General features: G+C 49.5%; 1 protein-coding gene across 4 annotated transcripts; it reads left to right on the plus strand.

Annotated features, from left to right (window-relative positions):
* The first annotated feature begins 7 nt into the window (after nucleotides 1-7).
* Top3b (DNA topoisomerase III beta) lies at nucleotides 8-24,088 on the plus strand. 4 transcript variants are annotated; one of them, XM_059277722.1, is made up of 19 exons: nucleotides 8-150; nucleotides 1,865-2,095; nucleotides 8,528-8,711; nucleotides 9,713-9,844; nucleotides 10,088-10,194; nucleotides 11,541-11,615; nucleotides 13,401-13,597; nucleotides 13,986-14,142; nucleotides 14,817-14,930; nucleotides 16,249-16,339; nucleotides 17,058-17,212; nucleotides 17,339-17,444; nucleotides 18,070-18,216; nucleotides 18,325-18,498; nucleotides 20,419-20,547; nucleotides 21,063-21,212; nucleotides 21,549-21,649; nucleotides 22,522-22,723; nucleotides 23,509-24,088. In XM_059277722.1, the coding sequence occupies exons 3-19, from the start codon at nucleotides 8,642-8,644 to the stop codon at nucleotides 23,988-23,990; spliced, it is 2,589 nt and encodes an 862-aa protein (XP_059133705.1). In that variant the 5' UTR covers nucleotides 8-150; nucleotides 1,865-2,095; nucleotides 8,528-8,641; the 3' UTR covers nucleotides 23,991-24,088. The 4 variants fall into 4 exon arrangements, with proteins under 4 accessions (XP_059133705.1, XP_059133706.1, XP_059133707.1 ...); XM_059277723.1 differs by lacking the exons at nucleotides 8-150; nucleotides 1,865-2,095 and adding an exon at nucleotides 2,202-2,331; XM_059277724.1 differs by lacking the exons at nucleotides 8-150; nucleotides 1,865-2,095 and adding an exon at nucleotides 2,338-2,521.

Genomic DNA, 24,088 nt, shown 5'->3' on the forward strand with positions numbered 1-24,088 from the left:
AACTGGGACGAGAGCATGCATCCTCAGGGCAGTAAAAGCACCTCTTCACACAGCAGGAAACTGGGGTCTCAGAAGGAGTGGGGTGCTCTGATCGCTTCTAAGTTCTGAAGACCCTTCAACCCAGGTTTTTCTGTCCTAGAACAAAGCCAGGTAATGAGACTTCAAAAAAGAAGCAACAGAGATCATAACCTGATCGACAAAGGGAGGGGCTGGTCTTTAGGATATCACTCCTGCCAGGATGTTACAATGATAATTTAACTACAGACACTTGTGCTATCAGACTATTGTCCCCAAAGAATTAAAATTTCCCCAGGAACCTCATTCTGGGAGAGGGAAAAGGCTGAAGCCTTGGGACCAGCCACTGAAGGGACTTGCCTCTGAGGAAGAGATTTCACTCAGTTCTGACAACTTATCAGATCACTATGAGACAATGACGGGTAGATTATGGGTGAGACCTCACCTTTGAATGAAAACAATAAATAAAAAGCAAAGGACATGACTGCTCCTAGGTATGGTGGATGAAAATTTTATTATAGATAAAAGGGAGAGCGTAGTCAGAGGCAGAGACACCTGGGAAAGTCCAGAGTGGACATGACCAGACTAAGCTGAGCCGTGTGAGGTAGGGAAAGGGAGAGGGGAGAGAGAAGAACCAGGTGCAGCAGCCAGGAGGCCAAAGGTACAAAGGGCAGGTAACCAATAATGTCTGGATTACATAGGGAAGAGCCTCTGGGGGAAGGGCAGCCCAACCCCTGGGCTGGAGAGTTCAGGGTAGAGGGCAGGGTCTGTCAGCAGGTGGGGACTGAGGGATGCTGGAAGAACCTGGAGGCCAGGTCCGCTCTGATATGTTAAACAGGCCCCTCTGCCATTTGTCCAGGTTTGAGACTTAACAACCTTGACCATGACTGTGTGGTTAAGCGTAGCTCTTGCTCTTTACTTAAACCTAAGCCTCATGTCAGGACCTCAAAAACGTGTGGGGAGATTCACTAGACCTCTTTGGTTGTTCCTCTGTCACATGTGGGCACACTGAATAAACCTCCTTTCTCTGCTTTTTAGCATTACTTATCTCTTTATTTTTATTTATCTCATGTGCACATGGCCAGCTTGACAGCCATTGTCTTTACAGGCTGGGCCATCTTACAGCCATTTTAGCTGTCTCTTTAATCGATGTATTGACAGCTTGTTGGAACTGTCTGGGCCCAGTCTTGATAACAGAGTGATGGTTTAAAACCAGAAGGATTGGACTGTTGTTGTTGTTGTTTGTTTGTTTTGGTTTTGGGGGGTTGTTTTTTTGTTTTGTTTTGGTCTTTGGTTTTTGCTTTTTTTGAGACAGGGTTTCTATGTGTAGCCTTGGCTGTCCTAGATCTTGCTCTGTAGATCAGGCTGTCCTTGAACTCACAGAAATCCACCTGCCTCTGCCTCCCATGTTCTGGGATTAAAGGTTATATGTTGCTACACCAGGCTATTAAAAACAATATGCTAATAAAGTCATGAAAACTATTCTAAAATTTCTGTGATCCTAACACTCTAGAAAAATTTTATACATTATCTTCCCAATATATTAACACAAATAGTACAGTCTACAAAATTATAGATGGTGTTTTGTTTTGTTTTGTATAGTCTGTAGTCCAGGCGGAATGAAACTCACTGTGTAGCCCTGACTGGCCTCTAACTCTCCGCCTCAGCCTCCTGATTGCTGGATTGCTGGTGTGAGCCACCATCCTTGACTCTCCAAATGTTTCTAACTCTGAAAGAAGCCTGCTGTCTATAATTTTAAATTTATTTTAATTGTTTTTGTTTTTATAATCATAATGATCATAATCATTATTGTTTTCTCTGGATGATTTTGGGGGGACCCCCCCTCCAGGATGCAGGGAGAAGGGACATAGTGGAGGCTTGGGGAACCCCCTCTGTACCAAACCGGACACAGACAGCTGGGCACCCGGAACTCACCAGCCTCGGAACTTGCAGACACCGAAGTGTCGACATCGGAGAGCAGACGAGAGGACACCACAAGCGGACAGAGCCGGAAGTGGATCCACGAGTGGCCACCGGGAGAGCCCGGCCGGAGCGAGCGAGAGCTGCAGCGGCACAGCGGGTGAGCAGTGGGCTGCTGGCTGCGCGAGGAAGCGGAAGACGCTGGCTTTCTCAGGCGTTTCCGGAATAATAGCGGCGCTCAGCCCCGGGCGGGGGCGGGGGGGGGGGGGCGAGGGTCCCTGCGGGGCGCCGCTTTCTCCCGCCCGCCCGGCCCTCGCGCTGGGGCCTCTGGGCAGAGGTGGGCCGGCGCTTGGGGAGCGACTGTTGCTGCTCCACCGAGCTCGCCGCGGCCCCGAGGTGAGGTGTTTCCCCCGACCCGCGGGTAGGGAAACGGGCTCCCGGAGGCCGTGCTGCCGGCCGAGGCCTGCGCTCCGCCTTCTGAGCCGAAGGTTCCACTCGCTTACCTCCCGGAGCCTGCTCGGCCCGGAGACTTGGAGAAAAACTTGGGTGAACCAGTCAGCTAGAGTGGAAGGCCAGCAACTTACGCGTAGGTGAAAGGGAAGACGGTGACCTCTCTTAACCGGTTTGTCACTCACGCCTTTGGGAACAGGACGCGAGAAGCCAGAACAGTTAGGGTTTGATAGTCGGGGAGGCAAAACAAACAAACAAAAGAAAACGTTTGCCAAGGTTCCTTGTCACTAGCTTGAATTGTTATGAACTGCAATTTACTCTAGCTTTAAAAACTTCAACTGGTGAGATGGCTCATCGCTTTTGCCACCAAGCTTGACAGCCCGATTTCAATCTCCGGAACCCACATGGTGAAAGAAAAAAGCCGAATCCCATACGTTGTCCTCTGATCTCCACTTGTGACAGGCAGCATGTGTGCACCCGTACATGTACACACACATAAAATACATGTTTTTTAAATTTTTAAGTAACTCCTATTTTATAGAGATACTGGTAGATAGAGCTGCAGCGTACTCGATACAAAGAAGGGGCTTAAGAGGTAGGCCTGTTTTCCTGGGTCTGTAAGTGTTTAAAAATCACTGGAGTATTACAATCTCAGACTTCGGTGCTTTGCTGACCCCTTTCAGGCCTTCTCATCGAGTTAAATCTACTACTAAATAAGACACTGACCCAAAAGGAAATGCCCACATTTCCAGTGTCTCCCAAAGGACACAGTGATGGTGGCATTGCTGGTGAGATTTGGCAAGGTATAAACAGGCTGTCTTGCTATTCTCTCTTTGCAGTCAACACCTAAATAGCACTTGCTTACCTAACTCCAGAATAGGACAAACTGTAGTCTCAGGGCCTTGACAAGATTAAACTTGGTGTATCTTGTAGGTTTATGTTACAGAGTATTTTATAGATTTAAGTGATTATATCTAAAAATCTTAGCTAGACATTTTGGTGTATGCCTATATTCCCAGCACTCGGGAGTTCAAGGCAGGAAGATCAAGAGTTCAAGGCCATCCTGGGCTACATAGTGAATTTGAGGTCAGCACCGGCTACATGAGGCCCTGCCTCAATGCCCAGTCTCTCCACACACACACAAAAAAGCAAAAACTTAAGTAAATAGAAGTGTTACTCTATCAAAAGTGTGAATGTGGTATGTAAGGGATGCTTGTAACAGGTTTTCTCATTCATTTTCATTTTGAAATGGAAGATGTGCCTTAACCGGAAATCAGGAGATCTTGTGATTAATCACAACTACATCTTGAGAAATCTTTTTAAAAGGTAGAATCTGATCTGGGAAAAGGAACGTGTTCTGGGCTAGAAGGAAGGAAACTTATATTCCTTTCCTGGATGGATGGATGTAATATATATATGTATGTAAATTCCAATTATATTCCTTTTCCTGGATAAGCAATGTAATCCTGCTAAGGCAGAATGTTTGTGTCTGAAGGGACTTGCCAGTCTATTCAGTAACCTAGGATCTTGGGTTGCAGAGGAGAGGTAGAGATACAAAGTTCCCAGAACTTTGAAACCATGGAAGAAGAGCTCCTAGGAATGAAAGTGTTTGCAGTACCCTGTAGTTAAAGTCAGGTGCTGCTGCCATTGTGTGATGAGGCCTCACTGTGTAGCCCTGGCTGTCCTGGAACTCACTGTATAGACCAGACTGGCCTCGAACTTACACTAAGAGATCTGTCTGCCTCTGCCTCCTACCACGCCCTCACTAACATAAGTTTTGGTTTTGGTTTCTTTTTGTTTTTAAAGTATCTGTAAGCATTTTGTTCACTTTACAGATAGAATTTTCTCATGTATTCAGACATTCACTGGTGTTTGCTCACCATCCACTGCTTCCCGTTAGAGTGAGTGAACAGAAGCCTCTGCTCTCCCATCACTTGCTTATGTTCTGGGGGCTATAGGACAAGAACCTGAGAGTCCACACCAGGCTTAGTAGTTAGGTACTACAGGGAGTACAGCAGAGATATTCTCAGAGGCAACAGGATAAAATCTTAGAGCACAGGTTCTAGAGCAAATGGGTCCCAGGGCACATCCACATGCTGCCCCTCCAGCTCTAGTGTGACCCACATTCCTTATAGAGCAATATAATGACAATGTGCATCCCAGCAATGCTGGCAGGACTGTCCAGTGTTTGGTCCTCTCTTCCCTCCTGCGTCCAGTTTTCCTTTCTCGTCTCTGTGTCCCCTTTAAATTTCAGTTCTGGTCCTCTGGCTCTGGTTAAACCAAAACTTGACCAGCATGGACATCAGAGGCATGGCTGTTCCACACATACATTCATTGCTCCAGCAAACAGGCATTGTGCACTCAGTGCCAAAGATAAGCAGTAACCTAGACTAGCAGTAACGCAGTCCATGTAGAGACAGACCTGTGATGCCCAGGTATGGTTTTCAGGGGGATATAGGTCAGGAAGTCAGAACAAGTACATTTTTTAATAGCTTGGCTTTTTTTCCCCTGAGATTGTATATTTAAGGAAAACGTTCAGGTTTTTATTTGGGGCAAATTTTATTTCTTTGTGGCCCTACAGCAACGACTGTGATAGCCCAGGCTAACTGTGACTTCGGCTGCTTCCATACGTCATAAGGAGTAACAAACCCCTTTATCGTAGGAGTTTGCATTGACATCTCCATTGTTGTGGACAGTGCTCTTTGCAGCCCATATTCTAAAATCCATTGTCTTTGTTCTCTTTAATCAGTCATAGACATCCATGGCACCAAATTTTTAAATAGTACAGAAAGGCTTGTGACCAGCTAGAGCCACCCCCGACCCCAGACCTGCATGCCCTCCCCAGGCACCTGCTTCTGAGTTATGTGCAGATTCACCTGCCTTTTGTAAACGAGCACCTGTACACAGAGGCATGTTTGGTCACTGGTAGCAATGCTTCGTTTTTGGGTTACTTGCACGGGGTTCCCTATGTAACTCATCCTGGCGACCTGTGGGTGTTCTGTTGTACTTACATGTCATTCCTTCATGTAACCAGTTCCCTCTTGACTGCTAGGTTGGTTCTGATCTTTTACTTTGAATGATAATGCTGCGGAGAATTCCCCCAGCAGTGGTTTCTCATAGATGTCTCATCTGGTCCTTCCACCACAGTCCTGTCCTGCCTCAAAGGGCTCACTGTCCACATGAACAGTCTTGCAAGCACTTACCACTTGTTTCTGTGGTCTCCCCTCGGGACGCTTTCCCTCCTCAGATAAGTGTTCATTGTCCTAGCCTATCCATATTCCTGATTCAGGATCTTGAAAGCCAAGAGTTGCTCCCTCTACCTTCATTCCCACCTTAGTACCAAGCTTTTTACCACTGGAGCCCACAGAACACAGTGTTGTAGCCCCTTCCAGCACCCTCTCCTTACCCTCCCTAGAGTCAGGTTGCCATCTTGTCCATGCCTCTCATCCTCTGCCCTCTCCTGATCTAGAGGTACCACCTCCTTTGCTTCCTGCCTGACCCCAGACTGCCTGGACACACTCCCTAGGCTGCTCTCCATGCCCTTGGCTGGCCAGCTGCCTCTCAACCCTTGGCCCACTCCGATGTCACTCCAGTAGCTTCCCACTCCCTCATCTTCCTTCTGTTCTAGGACAGTGTTCACAGGGGCATGCCATCCATCTAAAAGGAACTGTAAAAGCACACTTAGAGTTTTCTAGAATTCATCCCACTCAGCCTTTGCTTTTGTCACTGGACAGATGGTTCCCATCAAGGTCACTGGGCTTCACTTAGGTTGCTTAAACCTATGGTCAGGTCTTGGCTGCTCTATCACACATCCTACATCTGACACTGTAATGGTGTCAAAAAGACCACCGAAGGGCTCAGTTTCTTAGATTTCAGGCCTCACCTCTCCTGCCACGTCCTAATGGCTCCTCTTCATCTCCTTGGCCCCCAGCTGCATTCCTTCCATGTACCACTGCTGCTTCCTCTGCCATACCCAAACTGCTCCTGATTCTGACTTGACCTGCTTCTCTCTCAAGTTTTCATCAACCAGCAGGAATCTCTTCCTTCAGTCGCCTGAGCCAAAAATCTAGAGGTTATCTGTGTTATCCCATCCCAGTCTTGTCTAGCCCTGGCTCTTCAGGGTCCAGTCACCTGTGTGGCCTCTAGAGGCCCCTTTAATATTTGAGATCGGGTTGTTATACTCCAGGGCAATCCTTCGCTGCCACCGGCTTCCCCACCCTACCCCACCCACTTCATTGCCCCTCCAACTGTCCAGCCATGTCTCTCCAGGCCTCACCTTCCTGATCCCTCCTGCCTGCACACCTCTCCCAGATGCCATCTTGTCCAGCCCTACCCTGTCTCTTACCCTCCCCACCTATGGAGACCCAGCACTGTAGTGTGAGCTCTAAGAGGACATGAACCAGCGTTGCTTTGTACCATCTTACCTGAACCCAGAAAGCTGCAGCAGGGCCAACAGTGGTCCAGATATGAGGTTTGCGTGTTCTCTTGCAAGGCATCACTGGCCATAGCACAGTGTAATGTGGGTTAGTTAAGACAGATGCCTGGCCAAGGGCTATGGGTGTGAGAAGAGAGGCTTGACTCTGGTAGACAGCGTTAGAAGAGCTCGGAGGCTGATGCAGCTCTGTGCAAGAGCCTGGCTTCCATACCCTGCCCAAACAATAAGCCAAGAGGAAGAGGGGTCACCAAACGGTATTTTTCAGAGTGGTAGAGCAGTCCAGCCAGGGAGCGCTGGCAGGGGCTCCAAATGGATGTCTTTGGTTGGTTGTGGTTTTGCTATTTTGAGATAAAGTCTCAGGTAGTCCAGACTGGCCTTGAGTTCCCTGTGTAGCCAATGACCGATCTTAAACTATTGATCCTCTCACCCTACCTTCCAAGTGCCCAAGTATGGTTATTGTTGTTTTGTTTTCTAAGACATTTTTAGTGAAAAAAAGATTTTTTTCATACAATATATTTTTATCATGTTTTCCCCTCCTCTAATTCCTCCCTACCTCTCTATGCACCCAACTTTGTATTCTCTTCCCCCCTTAAAAAAAAAAGTAAAACACAGATACAAACACACACACACACACACACACACACACACACAAAAACCAATGCAAGGAAAATGTCAATAAGACAAAAAATGTCCAAACAAAGCAAAATGAGACAAAAAGACTACAGAAATACTGTTCAGTTCATTTTGGGGTGGCCAACTACTCCTGGGCATGTGGCCTGCCCTGAGGTGTGGTTAATACACATTAAGACTCTGTTGGAAAAAAATGAAGTTTTCCTTTGCCAGTGGATGTCAGTTGCAGATAGCTTCCTGGTTAGGGGTGGGAGCCTGTGTCCACTTCCTTCTCTCAGTGTTGCGACTCCATCTGGCCCAAACTTTGTGCATGCTGCCACAATCTCTGTGAGTTTACATGTGCATCAGTGCTTTTGTGTCTGGAAGATACTTTATTGAAGTCTTCTATCACCTCTGGCTCTTAAAATCTTTCTGCCTGAGCCCTGAGGGGAGGGGTTTTTGATAGACATCCCATTTAGATCTAAGTCTCTTCTCTGCACACTGTCCTGTTGTGAGTCTCTGTTAGTTCCGGTCTCCTGAGCAAGGCACTGATGTGTGGGTATAGAATGTCATCAGGAGTCACTTTGCTGCTGTGTTCCTGTAGCAGAACAGTAGTATTTGGTTTTGCCAAATGTAAGAAAGAAAAGTGACTTTCCTTGTTCTACCCACCTAGCCATCTTACCAACCCATGTTGCTTATACCTACTAATGGGTTTCATCGTGACATTTTCATACATGAATATAATATATTTTTTATCACATTCATGACTGATTGCCCTTTTTGCCCCATTCTCTGGGATTCCCTTCTTCTTCCCAACTTGTTGCCCTCTGCTTTCACGTCTGACATCTTGTGTGTGACCCAGTGAGTTTCATTAGGTTATTTACAGGGTCCTGGACGTCACCAGTAGCTACACCACTGAAGAAAATGTTTCTCCTTCCCTCAGCAACTGCTGAGTGCATGCCGTTAGGTCCTTGCTGCCTGGTAGAAAGCATCTCACTATGCTTCACTCCTGCCTCTACCTTCTTTCTGCCTCTCTTCAAAGAGTTCCCTGAGCACTGGAGGGGATGAAATAAATGTATTGTCGTTTCTTCCCTTCAGGAGTCAGCACTGACAGTCGTGTTGAGCTACAGAGGAGACATTTCTAAGCTTTTCTCCTGCTGTTGTCTTGGGTGTGGGTGCTGCAGTCTGTGGCCCTGACAGCCTGGAGCAGGAATGAAGACCGTGCTCATGGTAGCAGAAAAGCCATCCCTGGCACAGTCCATCGCCAAAATCCTCTCCCGAGGTGAGAAAAAACAAAAGTACTAGGCTGTTTGATTGCTTTAATCTGTAAGCACTGTCATTTATGCTTTTTACAGCATTTCTTTTCCAAAAATGTGCCTCCACCGGCTGGTAGGGTGAGCTGGGATTGTTTTAGGAAACACCTCAGTAGCAGATCTCCTGTGACGTGCTGTGTCCACATACAGGGTACGAGGGCTGAAGCCTCCAGGGAGGATAGTGGAGTAGAACTGCTGTGTCTGTCAACATGCTGGACCAGCTAGGGGCACTGGTCATACGCGCAAGAAGCAATCCTGGGAGGAGGTAGATGAGACTAAGTCTTGGATTTTGCACCACTAGAAATTCACTACTGCCTACTGGGCCCTTGATGTACTTACAGTTACACCCTCTACTTCTCACAAGTGACCAGTGACCTAAGAGCCAGGAAAGTAGAGGAAGATTTGCCCATCAGGACCCACTCTGCCATTGAGGGTTGGCACATAGGGGTTGTTTCCCTCTAAATAGGAAGAGCAATTGGACCTTGACCTCCCTTTTACCAACAGTTGGAGAAGGAAGAACCCCTAGTTAAGCTGAGAATATATCCAAAGGTCCAGAGGGGTACAGAAGGCTCATCTCATCTCCAAGTACCAGGAGTGTTCAGCTGAGGGAACATAGTATAGGGTATGATAATTAGGAGGTTTCTGGTAACCTTAAAATCTAACTAAATGAAGGTAGAATTCAAATTGAGAAGAGAAAACAAATGCAGTGAGAGTCCAAGAGTCTCCGCCTCTAGTTCCCAGCCAGTATGGGACTCCGGTGTGAGTCACTGTTACATTTTCATAGATGCCTTTGTCCCTGAGCACTGTAAAGTCACCCCGTACCTACCTAACTGCAGGTGGGCTGGGGAATGTTATCAGTGACCACTTTGGGGAAGGAGTACTCTTGTCCTCTGAGGGTCAGCATGTAGGCTCAGGGACCCACAGCATCTACAACTCAGTCTCACGGTTGTCTGTGGCCTTGCCTCCCCAGGGAACATGTCCTCACACAAAGGACTGAATGGGGCATGTTCAGTGCACAAGTACACAGGAACCTTTGCTGGCCAACCTGTCCACTTCAAGATGACATCTGTCTGTGGTCATGTGATGACTCTGGATTTTCTGGGTAAGATGACCTCTCCCCTCCTGCCCCTGACCTATTGAAAGGAGCACTGTACAGTACTACCCAGGGTCCAGTTAGAGCCTGTTTCCAACAGGTCATGAAGTGGTTAGCAACTGGGTAAGGTAGCCATACCCATCTCTGCATGATGCACCTGCCGTATCCCTAGGGTTGTGACAGCTGCAGAGGCTGAGCCTTGTGAACTGTGAAGTATCTGTCATTCAGTGTCTTCATGGATATGGTTTACAGGAAAGTACAACAAGTGGGATAAGGTGGATCCTGCAGAGCTCTTCAGCCAAGCTCCAACAGAGAAAAAGGAAGCTAACCCCAAGCTGAACATGGTCAAGTTCCTGCAGGTATGTGAGGGAGTATGAGCTCACCAAGGAGGTCCCTCCAGCCCCCTGTGTTGTAGGTGGCAACAGCGCTCTTGTTGCACATCATTTGTGTCCTCGTCCACATCTTGGACACCAAGGCTTTTGCTGGCAGCCCTGGACCCATCTTTCTGCCCTTTCTGTGGAAACTGCTACCCCACGGGGCACTTCCATGCCTGGTTCCATGTCCAAGACATCCTTGTGACCAGTTCTGGAGAGCAGATATTCTGCTTTTATAATGGCTCAGCTAATTTTAAAATAAATATGTATGGAATGGAGAGATGGCTCAGAGGTTAAGGGCGCTCACTGGCAGCTCTCCCAGACGTCCTGAGTTCAATTCCCAGCCACCACATGGTGGCTCACAACCATCTATAATGAGATCTGGTGCCCTCTACTGGCATGCAGGCATACATTCAGGTAGAACACTGTGCACATAATAAATAAATAAAATCTTTTATAAATAGATAAATATGTACATATTATTTTTTAAAAACTGAAAAGTAAAGATAAGTTTAAAGAAAAAAAAATACGACCACATGACCCAAAACAACCACTGTTAATATTTAACTGTTTCATTTTGGCTCTTTTAATATTTATGTAGGTTGGGACATTAAGGTCATATTGTAGAACAGGAAGAGGGTCAGTGAAAGTGGACAAGACAAAACAATGGAGTTGAATATAATCGAAGTATATTATATACATGTTTGAAAAATATTGAAAAATATTGAAAATAAAACCTTCAGTAAATCTACTTTAATCTTTTATTACCCTCTGAAAATTATGGAGCACATGTATGTTTTGTTACCACATAATAAAAATAAGAATATTTTTAAATGCCTGTCATAGGGTCTAGAGAGACACTCAGTGGGTAAGAGCACTTGCCGCACAAGTGTGAGGACCTGAGTTTGGATCCCAGCACCCGTGGTGAATGCTGTGGAGGGCAGAGGCAGGAGGATCCCTGGGGCCTGCTGACCAACCACATATCTACAGGGCCAGTGGGAAACCTTGTCTTCCGGGAATAAGACAGAACGGTAGAGCAAGGTACCCAGCCACCTCCTCTGGCCCTGCCAGCAGGCTTCTGCACCTGCACAGTCATGCACGTGCACCACACCACGCAGAAGGATAGCTCACATTGTAATGACAAGTTTTTGATCTAACAGGATGATAGTTCTGAACCAAAATCTTTTCTGGGTGCGGAGACAGCCTCACTCCAGACAGCTTCCTGCTCAGCCCAGGCTTGGTCCTCCGACCGGAAGCTCAGAACCGGCTCCATCCCCTGTCCCCAGAGGGGAGTGTCACAGAGATGCTTGTCAATGTCTGCTTTGTGACAGGTGGAGGGCAGAGGCTGTGACTACGTTGTGCTGTGGCTGGACTGTGACAAGGAAGGCGAGAATATTTGCTTTGAGGTGAGTATGGGACCGAGTCTGGTTCCCTTTAGACCTTCTCCCCACCCTTCCTGACCTGATTGTGTCACACTGTTCCTGAGGCTAGCATAGGGAATATAGTGGCTTTAAAAAAAAGTCTTCTCCCACTCCATTTCAGAAAATGTGTAGCTACTTTAAAATACATACGCCTAGGGTTGGAGAGATGGCTCAGTGCTTAAGAACATTTGTTGCTCTTACAAAGGACCCAGATTTATAACCATCTGTAACTCCCAGTTCCGGGGCATCTGATGCCCTCATCTGACCTCCCAGGGCACCAGGCATTCATGTGGGGCACATACATACATACAGGCAAAACACTCATACACATAAAGTGAAAAAAATTAAATCTTTTTTTTTATTTCTTTTTTTAATGAATAAACTAGGGCCAACAAGATGGCTCCTCTGGTAAAGGTGCTTGCCACCAAGTCTGACAACCTGAGTTAATTCCCAGAGCCCCACATAGTAGGAGAAAGCCAAGTCATGAAAGTTGTCCTCTGACCTCTACACTCAGACCATGGCACATGCGAGTGCACCCACACTAATAATAATCATCATTATCTTCATTTCTTTTTTTTAAGCCCCATTCTGGACAGGTACAAGCTTCAGAATTGTCAGTGTTTGGTCTAGCTCCATGCCCGTAGCAGACCTTTAGTTGTTGTAGTTAATATCCTTGGCAATCTCCTAATATGTGTGTGTGTTTTGTCTATATGTATGTATGTATGTATACTGTGTACATGCCTGATGCCCTCAGAGGTCAGAAAAGAGCATCAGATTCCCCAGAACTGGAGTTGCCCATGGTTGCAAACCTGAGTCCTTTGTAAAAGCAACAAGCGCTCTTAACCATCTCTCTAGCCACAGATCTCATCTTCCACCTTACACGTCCTCGGCCCTACCCACCCTAGGGAGCCCTGCCTACAGGGAGGCTGGTGAAGGTTTCCTGTGTGCCCTCTGTAATGGCACTTGAATGCTGCTGGCTATGCCTGCTGGTCCTGCTAGTACCCCTCATGCTGTGGCTGCATAGAGGTCACCTCTGCGTCCTTATTCCCAGCCCCACCTGGGAACTAACATACTTGAGTGCAGGAGATGGTTCCAGTAAAACAGGGATTCAGGGCCCCCAGCGTTCTCGTGCAGCTCTCTTGGCAAACTTAATTGTATACTGTCTCTTCTCTCCTTTCCCTGTCCACCCCACAGGAGTACCCCCTCTGGGGCTAGAAACAACAGCAGCTCATGGACACTGCTTTCCCATAGTGATGCCACTGCAGGCCCCAGCTTCCCTGGTGACTTTCCTCCCCTGCATAGCCTTAGCAAATCTCAGTTCCAGGGCCACCTGTGCATAGCTCACACACACAGGGCCTGCTGTAGCCTTCCCATTCTTACTCATTTCCTCTTTTCCTTCTCTGTCTTTTCTCCAGTCATATAAAAATTCTACCTGTCCATCCAAGCACTCCCTACTCCCAGAAAAGGGAAGGGATTTGGGGCCATGAGGCCCTTTGCGGGCTTAGTAACGTAAAAGAGGTAGTGGCTGTGGGGCCACACTAAGGAAGGAACTGGGCTGCGGAGGTAGGTGCATACCTTATATGGAAGTGTGTCCAACTAGAAAGAGAGACAGCCAGGTGGCAAGGGGTTTGTGGGGAGGCCAAGACATCTAGAAGGACAAAGAAATATAGGAGGGCCTGGTATGGGTGGGGAAAGGTTAACCGGGAAGGGGGCCAGCCCAGCAGTGGGGGTAAAGAGTGAATTAACCACTGCCAGGATTCTTTCTTCCAGGTCCTTGATGCCATTCTGCCGGTCATGAATAATGCCCACAGTGGTGAGAAGACAGTGTTCCGGGCCAGGTTCAGTTCCATCACCGACACAGACATCTGTAATGCCATGACACGCCTGAGTGAACCGGACCACAATGAGGCGCTCTCAGTGGATGCCCGCCAGGAGCTAGACCTGCGCATCGGCTGTGCGTTCACCAGGTGCTGGCTCCTGCCACATGCACAGACTGTCCCTTTAGCCAGGATTCTGCCTCTCCTCAGGCCCTCAGAACCTGCATAAGCTACCAGAGATAACTTTTTTAAAACCTCAATAAAATATCTGTTTATCAGATGCACATCACACCCGCCACAACTTGATAAGCAGATTATCTGTGTGCCGTCTGTCCTCACTCTGTCCTGTGCACACAGGACAGACATCCTGCTCTTTGATGGCTTCTTGCTCTGTCACTTTTGCTTTCTTCTAAGTGAGGAGCATCCTCCTTGTGTGCCCTCTCTGCATGTACCCCCAGATCCACAAGCTAAGTTTGCATAAGGTTTGCCTAGAGTGAATCATTGATCTGACGTTTTTCTCTCTTCCCCAACCCTCTAGGTTCCAAACAAAGTATTTCCAGGGAAAATACGGAGATTTAGACAGCTCTCTCATCTCCTTTGGGCCGTGTCAGACTCCTACCCTGGGATTCTGTGTGGAAAGACATGATAAAATCCAGTCCTTCAAACCAGAGACCTACTGGGTACTACAGGCCAAGGTTCTCTTCCCTTCTCTGTTCCTGTGTGGTGGTGTAGGTTTGGGGTGTGGACTATGAGAGTTTTACCAGTCAGCATCAGCACTTTGTTGGTCCAGGCTAAGAGCACAAATGTGGGTTATAGTACCAAGCAGTTGTTGGTCCTGGTGCCCAGGAGGAAGAGGCACCAGTTTTCATGGGGTCAATAGGCTAGGCTGAACCTGGATACATTACATTTGGATAAGTAGGAGTGAGTTCCCTCTGGGGTGCATGATGAGGTCAGCCATTCAGCCAGTGTCTGCAGTCGGGAAATCCACGCATAGGATGAAGACTGGGCTTTCAAATTTTATCCGTCTTTAGAGCCTTTTTACATAAAAGCCTCCTAAAGCATAACAGAGGTTTAAAATGTAGGGCAGAGGACTGTGGGGATAGGAAGGTACTTTTGTTAGGCAGGTCTTGATAGGCAGGAGCAGAGTGAGAAGCACAGCTCTGTTCAGGTGTTCCTTTAAGGCCCTCGTCAGCAGGGCCTCAGGACTATCTGATGCTCAGTGGGTGAGAAAGAGTGAGGTATCAGCTCTGGACCCATAGCTCAGCAGTTAGGAGACATTAGAGCAAGGCCGTTTGTCTATGGACAAAACCAGCCTCCTCTTCTTCGGCTTTCCTCCCTGCAATGTGCTTTCCTTTTGTCTTTCCTACAGGTTCATACCAATAAAGAGGAGTCTCTCCTGTTGGACTGGGACCGAGTTAGAGTTTTTGACCGGGAGATTGCACAGATGTTTTTAAACATGACAAAGCTAGAGAAAGAAGCTCAGGTATTCTTTCTCTGTCCACATCTGTCACATCTGTCCTGGATGGGCAGGCCCTAGAAACCTATGATCAGAGAAATCATTGTGGCCTTGGGCCTTGCCTTTCTGCCTTTTTGAAATGCAGATGGCTTCTTAGACAAGTGAATGGTTATTCACACATACATTCCTGATATACTTCTGCCAGTGCAGCTGTGAAGCACTACCCCAGCTGCTGTCCACATCTGAGACACTGCCCCGCCATTTCCACTGTCTCCTCCAATATTCCCAGGTGCAAGGTCTCCTTTGGCAGGACTCCATTTCACACAGATTTTTTTTCTACAATATCCAAAGCTACTAGCTGCAGCTGGACCTTTGTTCACATGAGTGAACTTGCCTGAGGTCACACAGCTAGAAGAATATAGGTCTAAAATCTCATATTCAGTCACCTTTACCCTCCGGTGGTGGTGTGTTTTACTCGGGGCTTTTTTGGATCAGAGGAGTCTGCTTCTTGGTGATTAGGAAGACGATGCAGCTCAGCAATGGCTGGCTGCACAGGATAGAACCAGGCCCTACAGCTGTCACAGCTAACCTCCATCAGTCACATTCTAATTGCCTTTTTCAAGCCTTGTGTTGGTGCCATTTTGCTCAGGCTCTGCTGACTCACAAGTGAAGCTGTTTGATACTGGTAACACTGATGTCAGGACCCACCCCCAGGAACCCTAACCTCCAGTTAGGGTTGCACACAGATATCCTCAATGTCAGCACCCATATTTGTTGGTCTGGAATCTAGAAAGTGTTGCCCTGGCCAGTCTGTGTGAGGTTGGTAAAGGCGGGAGACTGGCTGGTTTGTTTGGATTATTTTTACAGTAGACAGAGAGTCAGCTTTTCTATGAGTATTCTACCCCATAGTGAAAAGTGGTGGCTCACCAGACAAGCATGGCGCATAGATAATTTCAAAATGATTGCCATCGAGCAAGTGTGAGGTTTAGCATAGAAACATGACTTGTAGCGTTCCTTAAAAAATAGGAAGGTTTTGCAATGCCAGTGACGCCGTTGGCAGCCCTGACACGGCCCGCAGGCTGGCCTGGGGCTTGGCCTGTGTTGACTTCAGTGGGATTTATATCTACAGCCCCTTCCTCCACGTTTTCTTCTTCCTTCAAGAAAAATAGGGAGTGTGTTTCTTCTCTTCCCCTTCCCCCTTGCTTTCCTGATCTAAATACTCAGTTCAGTTGTCAGGCTGCTGGGGAAGGTGAATTTCAGGAGCAGGAAGACCAAATGATTCAGTTCAGACCTTTGTCCACACAGTTCAACTCTGGTATGGCCTCCTCATCTCTCCCGACCTTAGGTGCAGGCTACAAGTAGGAAAGAAAAGGCCAAGCAGAGACCACTTGCCCTGAACACTGTGGAGATGCTGCGTGTGGCCAGCTCCGCTCTGGGTATGTAGAGACATTTCTCTAAAGCCCCACCCCCACCCCCAAAGACATCTGTAGACCAGCATAGGGCAGAGCCAGTATCTCAACCCACACCAAGCACCTCTCATGCTGTGGTGTTTGAAGCTTGGAGGGTGGGGGTCTTGAGTCTCATTTGAATTTCCTTTCTCTGTGAGTCCTAGAACAGGACTCCTCGAACGCTCCTCCTTAGCTGTCACAAGAGTCAGGCTGAATACTGGTGGTCTTTGACAGTCGTCCCTTAAAGCACCATCCTCACAGCGCTGGCCCTTGATACAGCAATGCCATCAAATGACCAGTAGCCAAGTGCCAGCTCCCCGGTTAGAGAGCGATAGGACAAGCTCTCTTAGAGCGCCGAAGCCTAGGGACACAGAACTGAGTTGTGGTTCCAGCAACCTCAGCTACTCAAAGACCTAGATCCAACTCGGTGGCCATGTCATCAGCACCACCATGACACTCTAAAGTGGTACATGGCACAGTGAGCAGTGTTTCCCATTGGGCCCACTTTTGCAGATTCAAGACCTCAGTTTTGGACAGGCTGTGTCCCAGGTGCCCAGCCAACCTCTGAGCCCTGGCAGTACCCACTAAGAGCTATCTTTGCCCTCTTAGGAGGTGCTGGTCTATTTGGGGAGAAAACGAAACTGCCCAAGCCTATGGGTGAGCTCCTAGCCACCTTCCAGACACCTGAGCCTCCTGTTTTTGGCAGGTATGGGACCACAGCATGCCATGCAGATAGCTGAGAGGTTATACACACAGGGCTACATCAGCTACCCACGGACAGAAACCACTCACTACCCCGAGAACTTTGACCTGAAGGGTTCTCTGCGACAGCAGGCCAACCACCCTTACTGGGCAGACATGGTGAGTGGAGTAGGCCTTGCCCTGCACAACCCATCAGCTGTGGCCTCCGGACAGGCTTTGGACAAACCCAAGACCAGTGGGAGGCAGCCAGCCTGACTGGACTCTGCTTTGCCTCCCCTCCCCCAGGTGAAACAGTTGTTAGCAGAAGGCATCAACCGCCCACGGAAAGGCCATGACGCTGGTGACCACCCTCCCATCACACCTATGAAGTCAGCTACAGAGGCTGAATTAGGTATTGGGTACTCCTCTTCCCAACATGCTCACGCTCCTCAAGCTTCCAGAGTGTGAAGGGCAAGCTGCTGTAGGCATTTGGCACCAGTGGACAGGCTCAGGCCTCTTACCAGTATGGCTGCTCCTCAGCCTGTCACTGGCTTAGGGAAGACAGAAGTGAAATGATTGCAGCTGTTTGGGAAGAGGCCGGGTTACAGACAGCCGTGGTGTCGGGGAGTGAGGCAGAGTAGCCGCACTCAAAGGTGGGTGGACTGTACCGCCTACCTAGCCTAAGGTGGTTCTGAGGACCATGTTCCTGAAGAATGCCAATAGACCAGGGAGAGCAGGCCAACGGAGCCAGGAGCTGCTGCCCCTCTGAGTGTGAAGCAGGAGCACCACTTATAGCAGTCCACTAGAAACACTGTAACGGGCCATCCAGGCAGTAGAGCAGCTTCCCTTGCTGTATTTTCCTTCCTCCTCTTAGGCTTTGAGGCTGGGGATAGGGCTTAATGGTACGGCATTTGCCTGGCATGTGCTTATAGCCCTCCATTCAATTCCTGCCATCATTAAATATTCACACATCCTTGATACCCATGCCAAGGCTCTGTTGTTAGTCCAGGGCGCCTGGTAACGCTCAGCCTTTCCAGGGGGTGACGCGTGGCGACTGTACGAGTACATCACCAGACACTTCATTGCCACAGTGAGCCATGACTGCAAGTATCTCCAGAGCACTATCTCCTTCAGGATCGGGCCTGAACACTTTACATGCTCAGGAAAGACAGTCATCTCCCCAGGTAAAATGGCAGGCCATGGGGTCCCTTTCCTCTCATCTCCACACACACATGGGATCCCTGGACGGGAGGCCCAGGTGGGAACCTCAAATGACAGTGGCGTCTCTCTAGGCTTCACAGAGATCATGCCTTGGCAGAGCGTGCCCCTGGAAGAGAGTCTGCCCACATGCCAGAAGGGTGACACCTTCGCTGTGGGTGAGGTGAAGATGCTGGAGAAGCAGACGAGTCCACCAGACTATCTGACTGAGGCTGAGCTCATCACACTCATGGAGAAGCACGGTATCGGTGGGTGTCCAGATCTGGGGTTTCCATTCCCAGGGCCCCTGGGCCAAAAGGTGATCCTAGCAAGCGTGCCCATGACCCCTGTGCACCCAGTCAGTGTGTGGTGACAGGTGGCCCAGTGTATGTGCACCCGGTGGTCAGCGTGTGGTGACAGGTGACCCAGTGTGTGTGCACCCAGTCAGCGTGTGGTGACAGGTGGCCCAGTGTGTGTGCACCCGGTCAGCGTGTGGTGACAGGTGGCCCAGTGTGTGTGCACCCAGTCAGCGTGTGGTGACAGGTGGCCCAGTGTGTGTGCACCCGGTCAGCGTGTGGTGACAGGTGGCCCAGTGTGTGTGCACCCGGTCAGCGTGTGGTGACAGGTGGCCCAGTGTGTGTGCACCCGGTCAGCGTGTGGTGACAGGTGGCCCAGTGTGTGTGCACCCGGTCAGTGTGTGGTGACAGGTGGCCCAGTGTGTGACCCGTGGCTCTGGCTGACCTCTGTGTACAGCTGTTTGCAAGGCCTTCCATCTGAAGATGTGGTATAGCCTTGTGCATCATGGGACCAGGACACACTGAGAAGTGTCCACCAGACTCAAGGTTAGCCCAGGATTCTGAAAGATTCCTGGGACAGATCAGCAGCCTCCCCAAAACACAGCTAACTAGGCAGGCTTACCCTAGAATTCTGGTCTAGGTCCGCCTCTCCCCAGGGCCCAGGTACCTGAAGTGAATCCTGACAGTAACCTCAGCCTGCAGCGAGTTCCCATTGATGGCATAGCCAAGTGCTGAGAACCTTTTCCACATCCATGACTTCTAGTAGCCACATGTGAGACTGTTCTGGACCCAAAGACCAACATACACTTCAGTTTGGGACAGTGAACAGAGTTCTTGTGTGACCTTCTGAACAGGAAAGTAAGTGAGAGCAGTACTGTTGAACAAGGTCCATGGGCCATGTGAAAAAGGCTTGCTTACCTGGGCGTAATGACTCCTATCTGTAATCCTAACATTTAGGAAACTGAAAAAGAAAGACTGTCACAAGTTCAAAGCCAGCCTGGGCTATGGAATGAGACTCTGTCTTTAAAAAAAAAAAAAAAAAAAAAAAGCTGACTATGGCAGCCACCCAGGGACTCTTGCATGTCAAACTCCCGTGATCGGGGCCAATCCCTACCTTTGGCTGTGAGCCGTGGAGCCTCTGGAGGCTCCTGAACCCCCAGTGCCGGTGTCTCCCCTGTAAAACGTGCTCAGAGTGCCGTGGGAAGGAGGTACGTCCCTCTGCCAGCACTGGCAGGTGTGCAGGCAGCGTTAAGTCCCATTCTCACGTCCTCTGAGCAGCAGCACAGCAGGGCGCCTCACCGTCCACTCCTCTGCCAAGAAACTCTGCCAGGTGAAAGAAGCTGCATCCCCGGAGTGGGAAGCATGCCTTGGGTGTTGTGAAGGGCCTAGAGAAAGGGAGAAGGTGAGAGGGGAAACGGATAAACTACCCAGGTTCAACAGTAGCTTAATGAGCTCTCTCTGAGAGAGGCTGGACCTGACATAAGAGGGCGTATGTGCCACAGTCCAGGTGGAAGAGGCCGGTTTGCATTTAGTGTTTTTAGGGAATGCTCTCTGACCTTAACAGAGGCCTTTATACTCTCTGGGCTTCTGTAGTCTGAACACAATGAAGACTGTTCCTGGATTCACAGGTGTGCCAGCACAGTACAGGGAGAGCCCTGCTCTGTCTTGGGAACCTTTCTGCATCATAGCTTCTGGCAGCCATACACAAGACAGCAGTCTGGACCCAGTGAGCAAAATAAGCTTCAGTTTGTGACATGATACTCCTTCCATGGGTATCTGGGAGGGTCCAAAAAAACAGGGTTCCTCTGACAGGTGGTGAAACTAGAGTGCATAGTCCAGAGCATCTTGTTGGGGCAGGCTGAGGAATACCCAGAGCCATGCTGTGCCTTCCAGGGACTGATGCCAGTATCCCTGTGCACATCAACAACATCTGCCAGCGAAACTATGTCACTGTAGAGAGTGGCCGCCGGCTCAAGCCCACCAACCTTGGCATTGTCCTGGTGCATGGTTACTACAAGATTGGTGAGTCTCTTACCCACTACCTATGACCTGCTGGGCTTCCCAGCTCCTTCCTGTGCTGTACCTCTGCTGCCTCCTGAAGTGGCCCTGTGCTCCTCATGCATTTCCCCAATCCCCACTACAAAGATGCTGTGGAGACTCAGGAATCTGATGGATGAACAGATTATAATGGGTCCAACAGAGGGTTCTCCTGCAAACCAAACCTGGTTTCTTTACTAAGATACCCACCATCTCTGCCCACTAAAGTGTGCCCCTAGTTCCTTGGGAGATGGAGAAATACAGCACAGACCTAGCCATCCTGCACAAGATTTCTACACAAAAACCTTTTCTGATGGGAAATCAAGGAAAGTCTGATGGCAATAGGAGCTGCCCTTGATGACTTCCAACTCTGTAGACAAGCAGTGCAGGGGGACTCCAGGAAGACTGGGTCAAACAGGACAGCAGTTCTTGCCTGCCTAGTGGGGTGGCAGGGTCCTGGGTACCAGTGCCCACAGCAGCATCCACCCACTGGCTTATAGATGCAGAGCTGGTACTGCCTACCATCCGCAGTGCAGTGGAGAAGCAGTTGAACCTGATTGCCCAGGGCAAAGCCGACTACCACCAGGTCCTGGGCCACACCCTGGATGTCTTCAAGAGAAAGTTCCACTACTTTGTTGATTCTATTGCTGGTAAGACCTGCCTCTTCCCTGCCCCTCGTCAGCAGCCATTCCAACAGGGCCGAGCCTCCTGAGGCCCACTCCCAGATAGATCTGGGCTCTGAGCTTCTGCGGGTCACAGCACTGACGTCTCCTCATAAGCTGTTGTTGGGAGCAGGTTAATTAACGTCCACATCAGGGATATACCAAGTCGATGAACAGGGCTGTAGCCCCCTAGTCTATCACTGACAGACAGTCACACTTGGCCCCTTGACCGTGTATGCTGGCCTCTGTTTAGTTCAGCCAGTTCCACCAAGCCATCTCTTGGAGGGAGGGCTGACCTGACTCGTGTGCTCTGCTTGCTCTCAGGCATGGACGAGTTGATGGAGGTATCCTTTTCACCCCTGGCTGCCACGGGCAAGCCCCTGTCACGTTGTGGGAAGTGCCATCGGTTTATGAAGTATATCCAGGTATGTGCAGCTGGAAGGACTACAGCCACTTCTGGCCGCAGCATTCCTGCGCAGACATTGCCTTAAGCCTCTGCTTTGTCATTAGTCACGCAGAAATAATGTTCGTTGTCTTAATTATCACACAAGAGTGATCGAAAGGCCTGAATCGGCACCAGTAACGACATAAACAAGCCACCAGACCAGTGTGTGGTGTCCTTCACACTTGTCACCATTCCTCTCTCCTTCCCCCCCCCCCCCCCCCCCCCCCCCGAGATGGGGCTTCTCTGTGCAGCCCTGGCTGCTCTGGAACTCACTCTGTTGTAGACTAAGCTGGCCATAAACTCACAGACATCCACCTGCCTCTGCCTCCTAAGTACTGGGATTAAAGGCGTACGACCACCACCCACTGACCACCACCCACTGCCATCATTTCTCTTGCTCTCATGAATATTGTTAACATTCTGGGGCTTTACAGTGTGTGTGTGTGTGTGTGTGTGTGTGTGTGTGTGTGTGTGTGTGTGTGTGCACGCACATACATGCATTCCATAACATGTGGAGGTCAGAGAACAACTTGTAGGAGTCAGTTCTCTCCTTCCATCACATGAGTTCTAGGATTGAACTCAGGCTTAACATCATGCACCTTTACCTGATGAACCATCCACCAGCCCCTTACTTAGAATCCTTGCCTTTGTGAGGGAGGTAGGAAAGAAGAGATGTGGTAACTGTGCTTCATACCAGTGCTTGAGAGGTCCTTGCCTGACACTGAATTATGCATTCTGTGTATCTGTCTGTTAGGTATTCTGCATTACCTGTTCAGTGCTGTGAAGGGGAGGACATAGAGCAAGAGTCAGACCCAGCAGCCCTCACCCCTGCTTATTGTCCCCATCCCCTAGGCCAGGCCAAGCCGCCTGCACTGTTCCCACTGTGACGAGACCTACACCCTCCCCCAAAATGGAACCATCAAGCTCTACAAGGAACTGCGGTGCCCACTGGATGACTTTGAACTAGTCCTGTGGTCCTCAGGCTCCCGGGGCAAGAGCTACCCACTGTGTCCCTACTGCTATAACCACCCACCCTTCCGAGACATGAAGAAAGGTGAGTGTGGCATGTGACTGTCCCCAGCTTCATACTTCAGACTCCAGTGGGGTCCCTTACCCATCCTTCCCTACCTGTACCCACTAATACTCAGTCAGGGACCTCAGGAAATACTTGGGCCACTGCTCAGGCCCTGGGTCACAATTGAACAAGCGGCTTGTTCACTTAGGATCTGGGCAGGGAGCAAGCTGTGCCTCAGGAGCTGGGCTGAGTGAGAGGCAGGCGGCCTCAGAGAACGACACCTGTCAAACAGCCCCCTAGGCTCTCAGACACTGCTGTTGTCTTCCTTTGCACTCTTTGCTGGAAAAAAAGAGAGCATGTATCCAGACTAAGCAGAGCTTGCCACCAGAGGGGCTCAGTGCCCACACCCACTCTCTGGTGGTACCACCCCTATCAGACTGGGAGCCAGTACCTTTCTTTCTTACCCATGGCACTTATAAGGAGTCCTCAGGGGGTCTTGATCTGCATTCATACTGCCAAGATAATGAGGGTCTCTTCCTGTGCCCGAGTGGCTTACAGAGCAACAGTTAAGTACCAGATGATCTGAGGGCAACCTAGAATAAGCTTCAGAAGCAAAATGAGGGTTTAGGGGTCAGCTGGAATCCTCAGAGCATTGAGGACTGAACATTTTTAGATAAGCAGAAACTGAATGCTAACAGTTAGAACCCAGGCCAGTGTGAACAAGATGCCCCCAAAGCAGGTTAAGAGAACCACTTTGACATTGAAAGCAGCCAGAGATGAGGGAGCCAAGACAGGTTTAGGTCACTGGACTCCTCTTCCCTCAGGCATGGGCTGCAATGAGTGCACACACCCTACCTGCCAGCACTCACTGAGCATGCTGGGCATTGGCCAGTGCGTGGAGTGCGAGAATGGAGTCCTGGTTCTGGACCCCACCTCCGGTCCCAAGTGGAAGGTGGCCTGCAATACATGCAGTGTGGTGGCACACTGCTTTGAAAATGCTCACCGAGTACGGGTATCTGCTGACACCTGCAATGCCTGCGAGGCTGCCTTGCTTGATGTAGACTTCAACAAAGCCAAGTCTCCCCTCCCTGGCAACGAGACACAGCACACAGGCTGCATCTTCTGCGACCCCGTCTTCCAGGAGCTGGTGGAGCTAAAGCATGCAGCCTCCTGCCACCCCATGCACCGAGGTGGTCCTGGAAGGAGGCAGGGTCGTGGGAGGGCCCGGGGCCGGAGGCCTCCAGGAAAGCCCAACCCTAGGCGGCCAAAAGACAAGATGTCAGCCCTGGCTGCTTACTTTGTATGACAACCCATCTTCCCTCACTCCAGCTCCAGTTTGGTGTGGACACATCATGGTGGTTGTCTTTAAGCCACTGAAACCATTAAAATGCTTTTTATTTTGTA

This window comes from Peromyscus eremicus, chromosome 12, assembly GCF_949786415.1.
Source record: "Peromyscus eremicus chromosome 12, PerEre_H2_v1, whole genome shotgun sequence".
In the NCBI taxonomy this organism is placed as follows: Eukaryota; Metazoa; Chordata; class Mammalia; order Rodentia; family Cricetidae; genus Peromyscus; species Peromyscus eremicus.